Source organism: Colobus angolensis, unplaced genomic scaffold, assembly GCF_000951035.1.
Source record: "Colobus angolensis palliatus isolate OR3802 unplaced genomic scaffold, Cang.pa_1.0 Scaffold6, whole genome shotgun sequence".
NCBI classification, from domain to species: domain Eukaryota; kingdom Metazoa; phylum Chordata; class Mammalia; order Primates; family Cercopithecidae; genus Colobus; species Colobus angolensis.
The window spans coordinates 18,892,049-18,914,513 of record NW_012119598.1 but is presented as its reverse complement, the minus strand read 5'-3'; the positions used below and the strand labels follow the sequence as shown (position 1 = coordinate 18,914,513).

The 22,465-nt window shown below is 41.0% G+C and overlaps 1 protein-coding gene across 1 annotated transcript in view; it reads left to right on the top strand.

The window, feature by feature from the left end:
• Nucleotides 1–22,465, top strand: part of KIF13A (kinesin family member 13A) — a 233,544-nt gene that overhangs the window by 105,594 nt on the left and 105,485 nt on the right. Inside the window, exon 3 of the mRNA XM_011962918.1 lies at nucleotides 10,013–10,073. Within this exon, the coding sequence (XP_011818308.1) occupies nucleotides 10,013–10,073 (61 nt within the window). The remainder of the gene's footprint in view (nucleotides 1–10,012; nucleotides 10,074–22,465) is intronic.

Here is a 22,465-nt window from a genome sequence, read left to right as displayed (position 1 = left end):
AGTAAATACAAAAATAATGCCTGTAAGGTGACAGCAGTCTGTTACTGTGGCAGTTGAAGTAAGTAAAAATGGAGACTTTGACAAAGTACTGTTGGGGTGCTGCTATCCTGGCTGTGCCACTGAAAGATTTACACTGACTCGGCTGTGCTATTTTAAGCAGACGTCACACGTGACAACAAAGATTTACATGATTGTTTAAGAGGTAATTCACCAGGAAGTTGCCTTAATTTTTGTAAATTATTTTAATTTTATTTTTTAGAGACAGCCTTGCTCTGTTATACAGGCTGGAGTGCAGTGACATGATCACAGCTCACTGTATCCTTAAACTTCTGGGCTCAAGCAGTCCTCTTGCTTCAGCCTCCTGAGTATCTGGGACTACGGGCACATGCCACTGTACCTGGCTGATGTTATTTTTTGTAGAGACTCTGTTGCCCAGGCTGGTCTTGAACTCTTGGCTTCAAGTGATCCTTCAGTCTCAGCCTCTCAAAACACTAGTATTATAGCCACTATGCCCAGCAAAAGTTGCTTTAAAATGTAAATTCGCAGAGTATTTTTGTTTGGTAATGAAAAGATTAGGGAAACCAAGGCTTTACCCTCTAAGAATTAATATTGTAGCAGAACAAAGGGAATTGTATATAAATAGATGTATACATATATACACACATACAGAATCTGATTAGACAGATACGGAAATTCAGGATAATGAGAAATAGTATCCTTAAAAGTTTTATAAGGAGGCTGGGTGAGGTGACTCATGCCTTTAATCCCAGCGCTTTGGGAGGCTGAGGCGGGCAGATCACTTGAGGTCAGAAGTTCAAGACCAGCATGGCCAACATGGTGAAACCCCATCTCTACTAAAAATGCAAAAATTAGCCAGGCGTGGTAGTGGGCGCCTGTAGTCCCAGCTACTCAGGAGGCTGAGGCAAGGGAATAGCTCGAACCTGGGAGGCAGAGGTTGCACTGAGCTGATACCATGCCACTATACTCTGGCCTGGGCGACAGAGCAAGACTCCATCTAAAAAAAAAAAAATAAAAAATTTATAAAGGAGTGACATTTGAGATGACATTAAAAGGAAACAGAAATTAAAAGGTAGGTTTTGGCTCACCATGCAAAAATCTGATGTATATGTCCAGAAATATTTCTTTACATAAAATTAAATAATCTTGACATAGTAAGTATTAGATTAATCACTTTGTGTCTGAGGAGGCTTTCTGAGAGGTATTAAAATGATTTTAGGGAAACAAATTACTTTTCTTAGAAAAAGAATACTTGTTTTATGTTTTACCTTTTTAACTAGATTGTAAGCAAGAGGATACAAACAGGCCTAGTACATACTTGAGTTCCCTACAGCCCCTAAAAGTGAAAAAGGTAACAAGTGGGTGTTAGTTTATTGCTTTCCAAATTGACCATTTTGCAGTTGGAGAACGTATTCGTGAAAGCACACAACTCCAAAGGACAAATGAAAGGACACAGAGGTAATGAGGTAATGCACTTGAAAGCGCCTTCACATCTCATTTTCATGGATCAGAAAAATGGTTACAGATTACATCTTAAAACGCGATGCCTTCTGGTTCTCCAAGGAACATAGAAGATCTTGCTGCTTTTTTTATTTTTTTGAGACAGAGTCTTGCTCTGTTGCCCAGGCTGGAATGCAGTGGCACAATCTCGGCTCACTGCAGCCTCTGTCTCCCAGGTTCAAGCAGTTCTCATGCCTCAGCCTCGCAAGTAGCTGGGATTACAGGTGCCTGCCACCATGCCAGGCTAATTTTTGTATTTTAAGTAGAAACAAGGTTTCACCATGTTGGCCAGGCTGGTCTCAAACTCCTGACCTCAAGTAATCCGCCTGCCTCCACCTCCCAAAGTGCTAAGATTACCACCGTGAGCCACTGTGCCTGGCCATTGCTGCTACTTTTTTTTTTTGAGACGCAGTCTAGCTCTGTTTCTGGGCTGGAGTGCAGTGGCGCGATCTCAACGCACTGCAATCTTCTCCTCCCGAGTTCAAGCGATTCTTCTGCCTCAGCTTCCCGAGTAGCTGGGATTACAGGCATGTGCTGCCACACCCAGCTAATTTTTGTATATTTAGTAGGGACGGGGTTTCGATCTCCTGACCTCGTGAGCCACTGTGCCCGGCTCTTTTTTTTTTTTAGCTGTAAATTGAATTTTGCTGAAATGCCATCAGAGATGACTTTTAGATAAGAGTGGAGTTTAACTGTGCTACATCCTATTCGTAAGTCATGGAACTTCATTACCTCAGATTATATATATCATTCAACACATTTGCCTTATTAAAAACAGCTTTAGTAACTTTATTAGATATTCAGTGGTTGACAAAAATGCAAAGCTAACATTTTTAAGAGCCTGATAAAGGTGGAGCAGATGTATTGCAAGCTGCAGGGAATTAAATGCTGGTATGAGTTTTATAAGTTGCAAACTGAGAAGAAGGAGTGGGATTCTGAGAAGGTGGAGTCAAATGTTGAAAGCAGTGAAGGCAATAGCTTTCAGATTTCAAAAACAACTAGAAAACGTCTGTGCTTTTGGCTCTTTTTTTAGTTGAAAAGGTATGAATGCCTTTATAAAAAAAATGTTTTCACAATGTTGGTTCTTATTAATAAAATGTAAAATGTATACTTGGTTTGCATTTTGTTGTTTTACTCAGCTGTATGCATTAAGAAGTCTGCTGGGCCAGGCACAGTGGCTCAGCACTTAGGGAGGTCGAGGTGGGAGAATTGCTTGGGGTCAGGAGTTGGATACTAACTTGGGCAACATTGCAAGACCCCATCTTTGCAACAAAAACAGCAAAATTAGACAAGTATGGTGGCTTGTGCCCGTAGTCCTAGCTACTCGGGAGGTTGCTTGATCCCAGGAATATGATTGCCCCAAGCCCCACTGCACTCTGGCCTGGACAACAGAGCCTTTTTTTTTTTTTTTTTTTTTGAGACAGAGTCCTGCCCTGTCGCCTAGGCTGGAGTGCAATGGTGCGATCTTGGCTCACTGCAACCTCTGCCTCCCGGGTTCAAACTATTCTCCTGCCTCAGCCTCCCGAGTAGCTGGGATTACAGGCACGTGCCACCACGTGCCTGTATCTTTAGTAGAGATGGGGTTTCACCATGTTGGTCAGACTGGTCTTTAACTTCGAACCTCAGGTAATCTGCCCACCTTGGCCTCCCAAAGTGCTGGGATTACAGGTGTGAGCCATCGAGCCTGGCCCGATTAGAAGTCTTAAATAACATTTTTCTAGTATAATATGGTGGGTTTGCAAAAAATAAGACTTTATTTTTCTTCAGAGTCATCAGTTTCTGGCCGGCCATGGTGGTTCATAACTGTAATCCCAGCACTTTGGGAAGCCAAAGCAGGAAGATCACTTGAGGCCAGGGGAATTCGAGACTAGCTTGGGCAACACAGCGAGCCCCCATCCCTACAAAAAAAAAAAATAACAATTAGCTGGACATGGTGGCATGCACCCGTAGTCCCAGCTACTTTTGGGAGGATTGCTTGAGCTGGAAGATTGAGGCTGCAGTGAGCTGTGACCATGCCACTGCATTCCAGCCTAGGTGACAGAGCAAGACCCTCTCTCTAAAATAAAGTTTTTAAAAAATTAGAAAAACACAAAGTCGTCAATTTCCAAGAAATAAGTCTTGAGAAATTAGTTTTCTCCCTTTTGAAATGTCAATGTAGTTTGTATGGGAAAATCAAAACTACTGTAAAGACCTAAGAAAAGCATGTCTCCTTTTGTAACAAACGTTGTGTTATTCAATTATAATTACATTTTGGCATGAAAAGAAGGGTAATAGTTTGTAAATAGTTTATGGAACTAACAAGAGATTGCAAGGGAAATGTCAAGGACATGACAAAGGAATTATTTTAAACATCTTTAAAACTGTGTTAGTAACGGCCATAATTTTTCTAGTGACAATCAGACAAATAAGTGTTCTAATTTCTGTGCAGACTACAAATTGTGCATGATATACCCTTGCTTGTTTATCCACCTGTACCATGGAATAGTGATGCTGAAGGGGACCCCAGCACTCATCTAGTGACCGAATCCTTATTTGACCATTGCAGGAACCAAGGTCCCCCAAACCATGCATGTGAAAGTAATGAAACATCTAAGAATATATCCTCCAGCTTGAACCTCTGCTTATTCATAATAGTTCTTACATCCACTCCATGCTCTTGTCTGTGTTCCAACTCCTTCTGGTAATATGTTTACTAATTGAAAAAATATTACATACAGTTGCTGCCCTGTATGAGATACTGAAACAGGCACTATGGGGTGCATGGAACATAGTCCCTGCTGTCATGGAGCTCACCATTTAGATTTGGAAGTAAGACCCACACAGAAGAACCAAGGCATAAAACAGGACCGTATGTGAATCAGCGTCTTGGGAGCCACAAACTGCTGTAAAATTTTATAGGAGGGAAAGGGGATTGGGAGATCACTTCCAGCTGAGAAAAAAAAAAAAACAAGAATTTTTCTATTCACTTGCTTTGAGTTTTAGGGAAATCACGCAGATTTCTGGACTTCGGCTTTCTTCCTAGTAAATGTTTAGTAAAATAACAACCTATACTCCATGACCGGTTTGAGATATCATCATTCTAAAATGCCTGTGATCAAAGATTTTGAAATTCAAGACATAATGTAGTTCAAAGGGCACTGCTATTTGGCAACAGTTGTATCTATCAGTATCATCAGGACTCTTTTTTCATCTGCAGGGTTTTAATATTTGTCTGAATTCTAGGGGGCAAATGCTTAAAATGAAAATTTTCTCATGTGCCCTTTTATTAGCAAAAACAAATTTAAATAATTAACTTTGTTAGAAATTTTCACAGACTTTGGAATAATTCTTACTGACAGGTAGACTCTCAAAATTTGGGGTAGCTCTCATTTTATTTTAAGTAGTATTACTATGAATGTCAATCTCTAGCTTGCTGACCTTATTTGAAGAATAGCAAATCGTTAAATTAAGTTTGAGCTGGGTGCAGTGGCTCATGCCTGTAATACCACACTTTGGGAAGCCAAGACAGGAGGATCACTTGAGCCCAGAAGTTAAGACCAACCTGGGTAACACAACATGATCCTGTCTCTAGAAAGAAAAAAAAAAAGAAAATAAATTATTATTCCACTACATGTAGCAATAACTGAAGAAGTGAATAAATGATGATTCCACTATATATAACAATAACTGTGTTCAAAACACAGCCCTTGAACACACAGGTGCTCTCTGCCCCAGTGCCTTTGCACCTGCTATTCCCTCTGGCTATCCGTGCTTTTCTACAAGCTTTCATAGGACCTGCTCCAGTTTTCTGCAGTACCCCCACACTGTTACATTTTTGTGTCACTGATTACCTCCTGGCGCCATATGTGTTTATTGTTTGCTTGCATATTGCTTCTCTCCCTTCACCCCACTGGGAGCTTCATAAGGGACATGAATAATGTAAGTATTACTGCAGATAATGCAAGTAATAGGATACTCATGAGCTCCACGAGTCTTTGCATGTTTATTCACTGCTATAATTCTAGCGCTTAGCACACAATAGGTACTCAATAAATATTTGTGAATGGATAAGTGAATTAATGAATTAGATGACTACTGCTAGGCCTGGTTTGTAGGTCATGCTCAATAAATACTGACTGCAAATTTTTTTAGTACAGAAACCAGAAGTTGTTGAAAGCAGCACAGAATGAGGTTCTTGGTGAGAGGATTTTTTTTTTCTTAATATTTAGGATGATGCATGTCACTGAAATTCACCATGGATCAAGCTTGGGCACAGTGCCTGGGATATAAGAAGGAAAGCAGTAAAGATACTTAAAAAAAAAAAAAGAAAGAAAGGAAAGGAAAAAAGGAAAATAGCCTCTATTGGCTGTTTAAAGTAAGGAGAGTTGACTTAGGTCAAAAGAAAAGGAAAATGTCCTGGGAATAAAAGTTAAGTATTATAAGATGCCATTAAAGGGAGTTTGTGGAATCTCCTTTTCTGGAAATGTTTAAAAACAAGATAGATCTTCATTTCTTAGAAGTGTTGAAGTTCAGTCCTGCCCAGAGGCAGGAAGATTAACTGGATTACGCCTGTGTGGTTGGTCTCTAGAGTCATTGGAAGAGCCCTTGAATGCAGTAAATATTCCACATTCTCTTGGCTGAAACTATTGTTTCATAACTGTTCATTTGAAACTTGGTTGTTATAAAACCAGAGTGAATGTTTAACAAAATTGAATTTGGATCTGGGGTTGATGATGTAAGTTGAGTACATCATATATACCTAAATCAATTTTAAAAGCATTAAAATAAAGTATATATAGTGCCAAAACTATTCAGAACATAACTTAGTCTTTTTTTTTTTTTTTTTTGGCAAGAGAGAGCATTGCGTAGTCTTTTATAATATAAAAAAGTGCCTGCTTCCCTGCAAGATCTTAATGCCATTAATCATTCAATAAGTAATTATAAAGTGACTACTATAAACATTGCAGGCTTCAAAGATGAATTCGGTATGGATCCTGCTTTCAGGGAACTTAGTCTACAAGTGGACATAAAACATATATACAGGCCGGGCACAGTGGCTTATGCCTGTAATCCCAGCACTTTGGGAAGCCAAGGTGGGAGGATTACCTGAACCCAAGAGTTTGATACCAGCCAGGGCAACATGGCGAAGCCCCATCTCTACAAAAAACACAAAAATTAGTTGGGCGTGGTGGCATGTGCCTGTATTCCCAGCTACTCAGGAGGCTGAGGTGGTAGGATCAATTGAGCTGATTGAGGCCACCATGAGCCATGATAGTGCCAGTGCACTCAGTCTGGGCAACAGAGGGAGACCTTGTCTCTGAATGAGTGAGTGAGTGAATGAATGAATGAATGCATGCTGTCTCTCACACACACAGATCATATACATGATAAATGAAAAATAAAATAATTGTGATAGGAGCCATAAAAAAGAACTAAACAGTGTTGTAAGTTTTCAGAGAAAAAAAGATACTTCCTTTGGATTTAAACAAGAATGCTTCTGGGAGGAAAAATGTATCGAACTGGGCCTTAAGGGGTATGATGTATTTTGAAGGGTGGAAAAGAAGGAGAGAACAAGGACAGAGATGAAATTATAGTTAGTAATTCTGAGGTAAGGACAAGTTCCACTGGAGCAAGAGGAAGCTGGGGTTAATAGGCTGGGAGGGCCTTTTGTGGCTAGTCTCAAATGCCAGGCCAGAGAGCGTGGGTTCTGTATGCTCAGTGCTTAAGATCTCTTGGAAGTGATTAAGCATTAAAGGATCCGGCCCATGGGAGGTTTGTAATTTACTATTTGGACTGCGAGAGATAAAAGGCAATAGCAGTGAGCCCAGGAAGGCAGCTACTGAGTCACCTGGGCTGCGTTTGCTAAGGGATGTGCTGAGAAGTAGTAGTTTCAAGGCATGTTAATAGATGTTACTCCAAAAAGGGTCTCCTCACCAAAATGAATTGGGGAAATAAAACGTTAAACAATCAAATAGACTTCTTTACCAGACTTCTTTTCTGAAAAGTCTCTGAAAGACTTTTCAGAGCTTTTAATATTGAGAATTAGCATTGAGAATCTCAAATAGGATAAAACATGCAGCACTTCTAACATGATTTGATCTTTTTTCATGGATTAGCTGATGAACCTCTGGTTCCTTAGAACACACTTTGGGGAACATTGCCCTACACATTTGACAATAACAGCTGAAACACAAGTGATGGTAACGGGCATGAAAAACAGCAGTTAGGGCCGGGTACGGTGGCTCGCGCCTGTCATCTCAGCATTTTGGGAGACTGAGGCAGGCAGATCATTTGAGGTCAGGAGTTTGAGACCACCCTGGCCAACATGGAAGACCCTGTCTCTACTAAAAATACAAAAAACTAGCTGGGCATAGTGGTGCACGCCTGTAGTTCCAGCTACTTGGGAGGCTGAGGCAGGAGAATACTTGAACCTCAGGAGGCGGAGGCTGCAGTGAGCTGAGATTGTGCCGCTGCACTGCAGCCTGGACGATAGAGTGAGACTCTGTCTCAAAAAAAAAAAAAGAAAAGAAAAAAAGCAGTTCAATGGGAGTCCTTACAGAGGAAGAACCAAGAAGCACCAGCCATTCCTGGTATATAGGAGACATTCAGTAGCTATACAGAAAGTTAATTCATGTAAGAGTGAATTGATGATTTAATACCAGTAGATGTTGGTGTGGATGTGGTGAACAGGGAACACTTTTACACTGCCGGTGGAAATGTAAACCAGTACAACCACTATGGGAAACAGTGTAGAGATTCCTTAAAGAACTAAAAGGAGAACTACCATTTGATCCAGCAATCCCACTCCTGGGTATCTACCCAGAGGAAAATAAGTCATTATACGAAAAAGATACTTGCACATGCATGTTTATAGTGGCACAATTCACAATTGCAAAATCGTGCAACCAACCCAAATGCCCATCAGTCAACAAGTCGATAAAGGAACTGTGGTGTGTGTTTGTGTGTGTGTGTGTGTGTGTGTATGATGGAATACTACTTAGCCATGAAAAGGAATGAATTAACGGCATTTGCAGCGACCTGGATGAGACTGGAGACTATTGTTCTAAGTGAAGTAACTCAGGAATGGAAAAATCAAACATCGTATGTTCTCACTGATAAGTGGGAGCTAAGCTATGAGGATGGAAAGGCATAAGAATGATACAGTGGACTTTGGAGATTTGAGGGGAAGAGTGGGAGAGGCGTGAGGGATAAAAGACTACAAATATGGTGCAGTGTATACTGCTTAGGTGATGGGTGCACCAAAGTCTCACAAATCACCACTAAAGAACTAATTCATGTAACCAAATACCACCTGTACCCCAATAACTTATGGAAAAAGAAAAAACATGAAATTAGCCAGGCATGGTGGCGAGCACCTGTAGTCCCAGCTATCCAGGAGGCTGAAGCAGGAGAATTACTTGAGCCTGGAAGACGGAGGTTGCAGTGAGCCGAGATTGCAACACTGCACGCCAACCTGGGCGACAAAGCAAGACTCCAATTCAAAAAAAATTAAAAATTTTAAAAATATACAGAGATACTTTTACATATAAAAGACATGCCAAATACTAAACATGTAAAATTGCTTCACATCTTTACTTTTCTAGGAAATGCATATTAAAAATACAGTAAGAACCCACACACACACACACCAAAAAAAAAAAAAAAAAAAAAAACATGCTTTGCTGGAGATTGCATGCTGAGACAGAAGGGGAAAGGAGTGCAGGATGGGAATATGGAGAGTTTTGAGCTCCAGTATGCTAGAGATGGTGTCATGGAAGGCTAGGAGAAGGAACTGGTTTATATGAAAATTGAGTATTACTTGAGAAGCTGAGGGAGATGGACCTGGAAGGGTCAGTGGATGCTGAAACCATGGACTTGCGAGAGAAGACGTTGTCTTTGCTTTTTGTTTTTTCTCATCAGATGTATTGTGGAAAAAAATATCTGGTTAAAGTGTCTGGTTATTTGAATTCTAGATAAATAGTAATTTTCATATACAACTTATTCTAGTACAGAGAGCTAACCATATATTTAGTCTAAAAGAAGTATCATAGGGCCAGGCGCGATGGCTCACACCTGTAATCCCAGTACATTTTGGGAAGCAGAAGAGAGAGGATCAGTTGAAGCAAGGAGTTTGAGACCAGCCTGAGCAATAGGGCAAGACCTCCTGTCTGCAACAGTTTTTTTTTTTAATTGCTTGGTATGGTGGCGTGCACCAGTGGTCCTAGCTACTCAGGAGGCTGAGGCAGGAAGATGCCTTGAGCCCAGGAGTTTGAGGCTGCAGTGAGCTGTGATAGTAGCAGCTGCACTCCAGCTTGGGTGACCCTGTCCCCCAAAAAGGAGGAAAATAAGAAATTTTATGGTTAACAAAAACACCAAACCTGTAGTGATTTTTTTTCAATCAGGCAGTAGTGGCCATCCTTCTCATCTTCACCAGTGATTTTTTTTTTTTTTCAGTCTGATTTACTCATAAGAAGTTAATTAATCTTTAAGCCTAATATTTTGTTCTTTCATTCAGGTATTTGCCTTTGATTATTGCTTTTGGTCCATGGATGAATCTAACACTACAAAATATGCTGGTAAGTTTTCTCCCTCCACACCTGACAGTTGGGCTTCTGGCCTCTTCTTCCACTGAGTTTATTGTCTTTAATTCCTCTGAAGTTTTACTTTTTGTATGTAATTCACACCTTATATGCTTTCCAATTATACCACATGGGTTTTGAAGTCAGTAAGATTTAGTTTCAGAATCTGTGTCTGCCACTTACTTGCAAAATCCTTGAACAGATTTTTATTAAGCTTCAAATTATTCACTTGTAATGGGGGGGGTATTGGTGTCGTCAGAGATTTTCTAAAGATTTGAGATAATGGGGGAACCACCTCAAGCCATAAATGGTAGCTGTTGTGAGGGTCATGTGAAAAAAGGTTTCATTTGCCATGCCTTTACTTATCACTAACTTTTAGGGCATCACCTGCTCTGTTTTGTGTGTGTGTGTGTGTGTGTGTGTGTGTGTGTGTGTGTGTGTGTGTTTGTTTTTGTTTTGAGCCAGAGTTTCACTCTTGTTGCCCAGGCTAGAGTGCAATGGCACAATCTCGGTGCACTGAAACCTCCGCCTCCTGGGTTCAAGCAGTTCTCCTGCCTCAGATTCCCAAGTAGCTGAGTTTACAGGCATGTGCCACCATGCCCGTCTAATCTTTTGTATATTTATTAGAGACATGGTTTCCCCATATTACCCAGCATGGTCTCGACCTCCCGACCTCAGGTGATCTGCCCACCTAGGCCTCCACAGTGCTGGGATTACAGGCATGAGTCACTGCGCCTTGCCCCCTGCTCTGTTTATATAAGGAGAGCACAGGTGATGTGGTTTCCAAAACTCACTCAGGTCCTGAGCGTCCTCAGCTATCAGTGGTCCTATGAATGAATACTACATACTCCTCAGGGAAGTGCTGCCTCTCAGCCCCACATTTTGCTAGGGTTCTCTCATTGTGGGTTTGTTTGTTTGTTTGTTTGTTTTTCAAAAAAGATGGAGTCTTGCTCTTGTTGCCCGGGCTAGAGTCAGTGGCACGATCTCGGCTCCCTGCAACCTCTGCCTCCTGGGTTCAAGCAATTCTCCTGCCTCAGCCTCCCGAATAGTTGGGATTACAGGCACATGCCTCCACACCCAGCTAATTTTTGTATTTTTAGGAGAAACGGGGTTTCACCATGTTGGCCAGGGTGGTCTCGAACTCCTGACCTCAGGTGATCCACCCGCCTCGGCCTCCCAAAGTGCTGGGATTACAGGCGTGAGCCACCGCACCCGGCCTCCTTGTGGTATTTTATCCTCATTCCATCCAACATAAATGACTGCTGTTTTGTTATTTATGACCATAGGCTTTCCTAGGAGTCAGTCACAATTGCTTTAGTTCCAGAGGGAAGCATTTGGTTTGGTGGAGGAAGTTGTTGGTTCTTTTGCTTCTGATTATGCCCCCTTTTTCTTAGATGTTTCATCTTTTTAAAAATTTATTTTTCGGCCAGGCGTGGTGGCTAACATCTGTAATCCCAGCACTTTGGGAGGCCAAGGTGGGCAGATCACTTGAGGTCAGGAGTTCAAGACCAGCTTGAATAACATAGCAAAACCCCATCTCTACTAAACATACAAAACTTATCCAGGTGTGGTGCAGGGTGCCTGTAATCCCAGCCACTTGGGAGGCTGAGGCAGGAGAATGGCTTGAGCCCGGGAGGCAGAGGTTGCAGTGAGCCGAGGTCTCACCATAGCCTAGGTGACAGAGTGAGACTCTGTCTCAAAAAAAAAAAAAAAAAAAAAAATTATTTTTGTAACTGGCAAATGAAAGTTGCATATATTTATCATATACAGCGTGATGTTTTGAAATATGTATATATTGTGGAATGGCTAAATTGAGCTAATTAACACGTGCTTTACATCATGAACTTACCTTTTTTTGTGGTGAGAACACTTAAAGTCTACTCTGTTAGCAATTTTCAGGAATACAATACGTTGTTATTAACTATAGTCACCATGTTGTACAATAGATCTCGTGAACTAAATATTTCATCCTAATGAGGGTTTTCTCCTTATTTCTACTTATAAGAGCATCAGCTGAATGACATTTTCATTTAGTTAAAAACAAAAAAATGAAGGGAAGGTATTGGCCTTAGAAGATTTGGAGGTAAAAGCACGTGACTGATTTACAGAGAATTAATGTTTTGTTTATTGATAGGTTTTTCCTTGCCATAAAAAGCAAACTTGAGAAATTATTTGATAACATAATTTTTTCAAGAGTTAACAATTTTGAACTAGGAAAATTCCTTCATTTGCTCACACTGGGTAAATTAGCCTTTCCAAATAGCATTCCTGCAACTTGAGCAATATATTTTATTAAAGTGAATAAGTAGTTCATAATGTTGGTTGTAATTAATTTGTCTTTTTATCAGTCCTTTGGTACTTTATGTGGTCAGTTTTGCAGAGTCTGGAACAGTCTTGACTTGTTAGCACTCTGTGTATTTTTGTGCTGGGTGTGTACTGTTGATTTAAATCAACAACAAAAGTAAAACATTTCCTACAGATGCAGAGACAAATGGGGATAAAAGCTATGGTTTTACAAACCCGTCATTAACCGTGTTCAATTTATGTTATTCAAGATGCAGCCGTATATATCTTCCTGAACTGGAGGTCTTCTCATATACTTCTCAGATACTTTCCAGGACTTCTCATCATAGACTAGAAAAAAAACCTGTACTCCTTCGACTACATTTGAGGTCCTTTATTATATAGCCCCATTCTACCTTCTCCACCGTCTCTTCTGGGACTCCTCTCGCCACTCATTCAGTACCTCAGCTCAGTGTCTATTGTTGGTTCCTCTCGTGGAACTCAGGAATCCAGAAAGTCTCACAATAATTTTTTAAGTATTTGTGACCCCCCCACTACTATGTGTGTGCAGCCCAGGAAGCCCTTGAGAAATCCAAAAATGAGTTAGAAAGCAAAAGAAGTGCATACCAAATAATATTTTGAGATAATATTTAAACTCTAAATTTTATAGATTTTAAGTGTTACATAAAATCCAAGGAGAGAGAAAATCTGGAAAGGCACCAGATTTTAAAGAGAGAGAAAAGAGGCACCAGATTTCAAAGAGAGAAAATCTGGAAAGGCACCAGTTGTCTGGGAAGGCACCGCAGAGGAGATGGAACATAGAGGAGATAAGTATTTGAGAAAACACACATATTAAATAGCCTGATTCAGCCATTCCACAAGGGATACATGTATCAGAACATCATGTTGCATACCATAAATACATGTGATTATTACTTGTCAACATACGAGTTGTTTAGAGTTTAGTCAAAGGAAAGCCTAGAAGACATCCAGACAAGAGGAAGCGACATGTATCAAGGAGAACACATGGACTTTGATGTGAGACCTGGGTTTGAATCTCAGGACCTCTGTCTTGGTTCTCGTGGACAATTTATTTAATTTCTCTGAGATACAATTTGTTTTCTATGGAAGAAAGTAAAAATGGCAATACCTATGCTATGTGGTTGCTGTAAGGGTTAAATAGGTCACTTTATGTGGTGATTAATGGAAGGTTCCCGTAAATGATACTTTCATTTAACTTTTCCATAAAGGAAGATGCAGTACTATGGTGGTAATGCTGGTCTGAGCGGTAGGTATATCTTGGCGGGGGGGCGGTGGTGGTGGGTGGGGGAGCAGGGGAAACAGCTGCAAAGTTAAGATTAAAAAAGAAAGAAAGAAAAATAAGAAGGTGCATCTTGTGGGGGATAGGGGATGCTATGGGAGACGTGTTTGTACATGTTGAGTGAGGCCAGATAATAGGAAATTCTAAGAACTTTAGACTAATATGGTGAAAAATAGGGGCTATTGGAGTGATGTGGTTAAAATAATGCTTAAGGAAGATTGTTTTTCTCTTTCTTTTCCATATCTTCTGGAATCACATCCTCTATTACTGCCCACAGAGAACACTATAGCCTTCTGCAACATACCACTCATGTGCCTGGATATACAACAAACTTTTTTTTTTCAAACCAGAAATGACTTTATTACATACAGATGATAAAATTTAGTTGTGAAACTCAAGATTTCTGTAGCTCTTCATTACAAATAGTTCAGATATATTTTAAAAGATCAAAATGATTTTTAAACATACTGATATTTTGCATGATCACATCGAGTACCATGTTCCAGTTAGCCCTGAAATTGGGTTCTGCCAGCTCATAGAACACTGTCTACTTACAAAGTTTGGGAGGATATTTTCTTATTCTTCAGATATTCCCATTATCATACAAATACTATGACATTCCTCCTCCTTAGCAAAAGGTAAAATTCATGCTTACTGTTCTCTCAAGTTTATATCCATTGTAAATAATCTGCCTAGTAAATACGTTACATGTAGATTAGTTGATGGTTTCCATACTAATTTATTTTCTCTTCATTAAAAAATAACAATTCCTTCTTAATTGTGAATAAAAACATTAAGATAGAAGCATTCATTGTCTGGTGGAAAACAGGGGAAGTGGAGAAGGGGAAGCACATATTTCCTGAAACCGACCTATTTGTCAGGCTCGATGAATAATGGCATCATTGATACTGAATCAGGACTCTCAAAGCTGCTCTCAAAACTGGGGAGTAGCAGGGAGAGAGAGAGAGAGAAAGATAAGTGCATGGATTGAGAAGGCAAGGAGAAGCAAGGGCTCTTAAATTCTGTGTGGTGTGTCAAAATGGTAAATTCTCAATCATGTCTTGCTATTTATAAAGTTATAGGAAGAGCTTCCATGCTCCCACTTTCTGATTTAGAAACATGTAATTCTCTAGTAGGTATAATGGCATTGCAGTGGGTTGGTTGAAACAGTTGAAGAATATGAGTTCTTAAGTCAGACTTGGTTCAAATCCTGGCTGTAACACCTTCTATCTCTGTAAGGCCGGGTGAGTTACTGAATCTCACGATCCTTCTGTTTCCTCATATGGTAAATAAGGATACTAATAGTTCAGATCTCATAGGGTTGATTTGAGAACTAAATGATGTATTCATTTAAAGTGCTTAATCCAGTAAGTACCTGGCTACTTAGGGAGTAGGAAGCACTCCCTTAATATTTGTCGTCGTCTTTATTATTGTCTCATTGTGACAGGAGTCAGTATTTTGGAAAGAAAATGCAATGTACTGAGATTTATGACAACTGGTTTTGCCACAAACTGCTAGACCTTGGGCAGGATAATTTCTGTGGGTCTCTGTTCATCTGTGAAAGGAGGAGATACAGCCTGGAATGATCTCAGATCCCCTCCAGCTCTCTGATAAAACATGAATCAGCCATTTTATGTTGGCCACACAGCTGTTCCAGTGGACTTTTCAGAGGCAAATTAAAGGCTTATTTGTTAAGCCATTCACATTGCATTGAATCATGCTTTGAGGTATTTTACATTTTATTTATTTATTTATTTATTGAGAGAGAGTCTCGCTGTGTCGCCCAGGCTGGAGTGCAGTGGCACAATCTCGGCTCATTGCAACGTCCCGCCTCCTGGGTTCAAGCGATTCTCCTGCCTCAGCCTCTTGAGTAGCTGGGATTACAGGCATGTGCCACCACATCTGGCTAATTTTTGTATTTTTTGGTAGAGACAGGGTTTCTCCATGTTGGCCAAGCTGGCCTTGAACCCCTGACCTCAAGTGATCTACCCGCCAAGTGATCAGCCTCCCAAAGTGCTGGGATTACAGGCGTGAGCCACTGCGCCCAACCAGGGATTATTTTACATTTGAAATATATTATCTCTTCCTCTTATTACCTTTTGGCTAGGTAGTTGTAATAATGTTTGTCTGGCAGTTAACTCTGAGTTTGAAGCAAAAACCCTGTGTAAGGACTAATGAAGAAAACAGAAATAATCTGCAGAATTAGATACCTGGAGCATGGCATTTCTGCATAAACTCATATGTTCTCCCGAACTTCATATATACATGCGGATATACGCAGATCCACATTTAAGATTATAAAGTTAGTATGTTATAGTCAATACTGATAAACTTGAAAGCAGTCTTTGTAAATGTTTGAGTCACTGCTGATTGCAATTAAAGCATTCTTGACAATGAATCAATACATATTTTAACATTTCTAAAATGTGCCATGTTACTGGATAACAGTGACTTCCAGTAACTTCGGTTTTTATTTTCTTCCCAGATCTATAGAAATCTTCATACCCCCCCCAAAAAAAAAACAGACTGGTAGTGACATATCTGGGATCCGTGTGGATGTGAACATTCCCTGGCCTGAGAGATTCTAAACTGTTGACTCAGAAATTATATAACAGTTCTTGCCATATGGCACGTTGCTCAAATGTGCTGAAGCCATGTGTTTTCGAGCATTGTTGATGCCGTGCAACTCAGGAGAAAGGTCGTACGTCTGCCTCTTATTCTGCTAGCATTGCTTTATACTGTGAGGGGAGAGAAGAGCACCTCCAATCTGTGGACTGATGCTGTGGGAACAGCAGCCATGTTTGATTCTGTTCCCATGATGGGGGATTTTCTGTGCTTAGAGCTAGAAATGATTTCTGCTTCGTATTGCTTAACCAAAGCAGAATCGTAATGAGACACAACATTTGTGCAGCAAAATTTACACTCTAAAAGCCAACAGTAGCCAAAATAGAACCAATTTTTTAGCAGAGTTCTACAATATTAATTTATTCTAGCATATTGTATTGGTTCGTTATTTTATTATTCAGTTGGTCTGTTTGAATGAAGGCTTTTTTCTAGTAGTTAAAAGCACAAGGTCTGGAGTCACACTTCTTGGGCTCAAATTCTGCCTCTGCCACTTCCCAACTGTGTGGCTGTAGGCAATAATAACAGCACCTCCTTATTATAAATCTTGTGGGTTGAAATGAGATTATGTATATGAAACACTCAGCAAGTGCCTTGCATGGAGGAAACACTCAATAATTGTTAGCTATTGGGTTTAAACCATAAAAGTTTTCCCTATAGTTGGCCGGGGGCAGTGACTGACACCTGTAATCCCAGCACTTTGGGAGGCTGAGGTGGGCGGATCACAAGGTCAGGAGATTGAGACCATCCTGGCTAACACGGTGAAACCCCGTCTCTACTAAAAATACGAAAAATTAACCGGGCGTGGTAGCGGGCACCTATAGTCCCAGCTACTCGGGAGGCTGAGGCAGGAGAATGGTGTGAACCTGGGAAGTGGAGTTTACAGTGAGCCAAGATCGCGCCACTGCACTACAGCCTGGGTGACAGAGCAAAACTCTGTCTCAGAAAAAAAAAAAAGTTGTCCCTATAGTTATGAGCAGCACTAGTAGTTCCTACTTGAATAGTTGTTAAGGTAGGGATTCATTATAAATGATACATGCCATTTTAAAAGACATTTATGAAAAAATCTAAATGCCAAATCCTCCTAGATTTTTGTTTTTCTTTTATGGTCTTTTATAAATTATCTCACCTCATACTTGATTTGTCATTTCTTTTGGTGACTCACCTTTATCAAGTTGTTCCTAAGCATTGCATTTAGAGTTTTCTTAGAATCAGCAACCCTCTTTTTTGCATTTGTTAATTAAATTATGTAATTACAGAGAAGTACAACTGACATAGAACAGTTTAGGAGCAAATACAACTGACCCTTTGTACAAGCATAACTCAGCTGGTGAGAGTCCAGAGAGTCGCCTCCCAGCTGGAGTGATTTAGCATGCAGGGGGCATTTCATAGATGGAAGAGAGAATGTTGCTTAATCCAGAAAACTGGACAAGATCAGTTAAGAAAAATTTTTCTTGGGCCGGGCGCGGTGGCTCAAGCCTGTAATCCCAGCACTTTGGGAGGCCGAGACGGGCGGATCACGAGGTCAGGAGATCGAGACCATCCTGGCTAACACGGTGAAACCCCGTCTCTACTAAAAAAATACAAAAAACTAGCCGGGCGACGTGGCGGGCGCCTGTAGTCCCAGCTACTCGGGAGGCTGAGGCAGGAGAATGGCGTAAACCCGGGAGGCGGAGCTTGCAGTGAGCTGAGATCCGTCCACTGCACTCCAGCCCGGGCGACAGAGTGAGACTCCGTCTCAAAAAAAAAAAAAAAAAAAAGAAAAATTTTTCTTGTAAAGGATGTTAAAAAATAAATGAGCTTTGCTAATCTTGTTAATTTTTTAAAAGTGTATATATATGTGTAAATAAATAAACATATATATATATATATATGCTGCTTTTTTGTTCTCCCCTTTACTCGCCTATTTTTTTATCCTATCAAGTCCCCGTTTCTTCAATACCTGCCTTTCTTTGTCCACATTTATTCCTTAGGGTACTTGTTGGCACCCAGAAAGATCCTTTAACTTGTGTTTAGAAGGGTGAATAATAATAGCAATAGCCAGTACAACCCTGAGCATTGAATCCCAAGCACTGTGCCGATCCCTCTATATGCACTAGGTGATAAAATTGTCAAAGCACCCAATCAGATAGAAACTATTACTGCCCCCATTTTACAGATAACAAAACTGAGGTTTAGCAAGACCCTGCTCCCTGTGAGAGCGCTGAAAGCATTGCTAAATGTGGACGTTAGTTAATGACATGTATGCTGGTGAAAATTTTATGGATTCTACTCCAGCCTGTGGTGCTCCTCTCCTCTCTCATCCTGAAGAGTCATTCCGTGACTCCTAAGGAAGTCATATTGAAGTGCTCTGGCTTAGAACCTAGCCAGGAATACTACTAAGGGTACCCTCACTCCTGTCAGAAGTTCTCTAGGATCCTTATATTTGGTTTGGGCTTTGTTTTAACCTCCCCTCAAATACTATAAATATTGTGCAGCCCACAATCCAGAAGAGATGTTGAGTTGGGTCTGCTTCTTTATCAGAGACAGCGGGTGTAAAACACCATCAAATCAGATAGAAATGAAGGTTTACTTTGTTAGCAGTTGTTTTGTGGGAACCACCCTCCTGTATGACTCCAACACACATTCTCTGTAAGACATTCTTCACAGGTGAGTGGCTTTATATTCTTTCTTCATTCTCGGGACCAGTGCCGAGGGCAGTGGTTGCATGACCTCCTCCTTGGTGAATCACCCACTTTGTCCAGCAACAAAAAAAGACCATGCTCGTGGCCAGCCCCAGTGCTGTTGCTGTGGTGGAAACATCCATCTGGGTGAGTCACCCATGCCAAGCTGCAAGCCAGACTTCCAAGGACTGTAACACTGATAGCTCTTGGATGCTACTAAGGAAAATGTCTGTGGTCTACCTTTACCCTCATGGCCTGGTTTCTTGGGATCCTCTTACCAGGCACCTCAATGGCAAACATTTCTGTAGTTGATTAAAACTTAAATCTAGCAATACCAAGTCAAGCCTTACAGCTTCAGTTTCTTTATCTGACCTCTGTAGTTTTTGGTCATTTAACTTAAACCAGGTTTGAAGTCACTACATATGAGAATTTTTGAAGGCTGCACTTCCATACACCAAAGATTTTTGAGAAGGGGATTTTTTTAAACCTCATCCAAGCTGGGCATTCTTCACCCCTTCAGGTATGTGAGAAGAACCTGTCTGGTCTTGTGCTGTCCAGGTGCTCTGATTTGGAGCTGGGCCACCTGCCAAGTCCAGACTCATCAAAATCGCTGTGCCTGTCAGCCCTGTTTAGAAGTGGAAAAACACCCTCACAAATGAGTAGGCCCAGGAATTCCAAGTCAGAAATCGTGAGCCCAGCCTTTATTTTTATTTTTTCTCTCCCTACTTTGATTCCAAAGAGAAGAGATAGGGAAAAGAAGGAAAACTGGGGATTCAGTTTAAACTGGTGAAATTATTGATCGTGTTCAAATCTTGGATACTTTTCTGTTTAGTCACTTTAGAAAAACAAGAAATATTCTGTGCATATGCCAGGTCTGATCTGTGCATCACCATGCTTAGTGTTTTATTCAGCCATGGGCCATAGGTGTCTGCCTTGTTTAATGCAGATTTTAAACAAGACAGGGCTTATATCCTCCCATTTCATTCTCTCACTTTCTAGAACACAGCCCACTGTGACTCTTTTATCCTATGCCTCTTCAGTCATCAGATGTTGGGCATAGGAATAATAGCTGCATTTTTCCTTCCATCCCTGGTTTCTTTCATGCTTTGCTATCAGGATATTGCCATAAAAAGAGATTTCCTTGGTTACCCATCTCCCAGTACACACACATGGTAGCTTTGAGCCTATTGCTGCTGTTCTAAGTAGGGACAGATTATGCACAAGTGTGAACACCCAAGGGTGTTAGCTTTTCAAAGATCTGTATCAGGCTGGGTACAAATGACTCTAATTTCAGCACTTTGTGAGGCCAAGGTGGGAGGCTCACTTGAAGCTAGGAGCTCAAGATCAGCTCAGACAACATAGCAAGATCTTATCTCTACTAAAAAAATAAAAATAAAAAATTAGCCATGTATGGTGGGACACGTCTATAGTACCAGCTACTCAGGAGGCTGAAACAGGAGGATTCCTTGGATCTCGAGGAGCTAGATGCTGTAGTGAGCTATGTTCATACCACTACACTCTAGCCTGGTGGAAGAGCAAGACCCTGTCTCTTTCAAAAAAGAAAAAGATTCATATTGTATGTGACTCAGGTTTGGGTGACTCAGGTCTGTGACTTTGCTTGCAGAAATTCCATATAGCAGCTCTCTTTGCTGTTCTGACATTGTGTTATGGGTTACTTTGGGCATGCCTGTGTTTTAAGACTTGTTCACATGATTATAGAAGGTCTAATCATAAACCCCAGAGGAAATTGGCATTGTGGTCATGGTTATTAACAAGTGAGGTCAGGCTTGCCCTGTGAATTTGCCTCACCAGGCATGTGGAGCTAACATCTGCAGAGCGGCCACCGCCTTTTTGGCATTGGTTCCGCTGAAAAGTCACAGGCCTCCTGGATTTGACAATGTTATGGCTTTGCTCGGATTGTCTGTGATAGAAACAAATACTCATAGATCCCCCTGCTTCCCACGGGACTTACGAACCTTCCCTTATGAGCTGGTGTGCTTTCCCCTAGACAAATAGCACTTCATTCTATTTGAGTGTAAACTGTAGTTGGAAAACGTTTAGGGTGGAGATATTGCGTCTTTTATGGGATCCACCCATGCACTGTTTGAATTCCCTGATTCCCACCACTCAGCATAAACGGTTCCTTTTTTCATGAACTGAGGTTCAAAAAGCAGTTGGCAAGTCGTTTTTTCCTATGCTGAGAAAAGGGACCGTTGTGTTTAAAAAATAGAAGTGAACAAAGCAAAAACAAACCAAACCAAAACAAAAAACAAAAACAAAAACCCTTCAGTCTTTTGGATAAATTAGGGTCTCTTTAAGAGACCTTATGAGGGTTCTTGATATTTCATATTTTGTATTGCAGAGTGAAGTGTAGCCGTCATCTGTTTTTCACCAAGAGCTGATTGCTAGAGAGGACAGAGACTGTATCAAGAGTCATAGTGCCTTTTAGGCTTTGGTTGACAGTTTGGCCTTTTTTGTAGTTGTTTTTACTATACCAGTGGTGCCCTGAAGGTCACCGAACCAAAGAATTGGTTAAGTATAACTCCAGCCGGGGGTTCACACAGCTGAAAAGGCACCAGAAGAGCAGAATAAGGGGAACTCTAGAACCTGTCCCACTTACAGTTTTGCTGATACAGTTTATTATATTGTTTTTTTCCCCCTGTACCCTTATATCCCAATGTTAAAAAAAAAAAGGAAGAATTTTTCTTATAATAGACAATATGGGTTAGCATACCCTGGCCCAAATAATGATACTGTTCCTTCTTCTCATCATGTCCATGCACACATGAACACACACTCCACCCTTTCTGTCCCACCCACCCTTGCAGGTGAGAGTCACCACCATTATATCTGGTCAGTAATATGTTTTAAATGGGACCTCTGTGGGAGCTAGAAAAATAGCAATGATTGGTTCCTTTCAGAAATCTTTCTAAGAACAAGTATCTTTTCTTTTTAATGTCTTAAGAGATAGGGTCTTACTCTGTCGTTCAGGCTGGAGTGCAGTGGCACGATCATGGCTCACTCTAGCCTCAACCTCTGAGGCTCAAACAATCCTCCACCACCATGCCTGGCTAATTTTTTATTTTTTTATTTTTTTTTTAAGACTGGGTCTCGCTTTGTTGCCCAGGCTGGAGTGCAGTGGCTCACTGCAGCCTCCACCTCCCAGGTTCACGCCATTCTCCTGCCTCAGCCTCCCGAGTAGCTGGGACTACAGGCACCTGCCACCATGCCTGGCTAATTTTTTATATTTTTAGTAGAGACGGGGTTTCACCGTGTTAGCCAGGATGGTCTTGATCTCCTGACCTCGTGATCCGCCCACCTCGGCCTCCCAAAGTGCTGGGATTACAGGCGTGAGCCACCGCGCCCATCCTATCCATGCCTGGCTAGTTTTTTATTTTTTGTAGAAATGGGAGTCTCACTGTTTTGCTCAGGCTGGTCTTGAGCTCCTGTCCTCAAGAGATCCTCCCGCCTCAGCCTCCCAAAGAGTTGGGAATACAGGC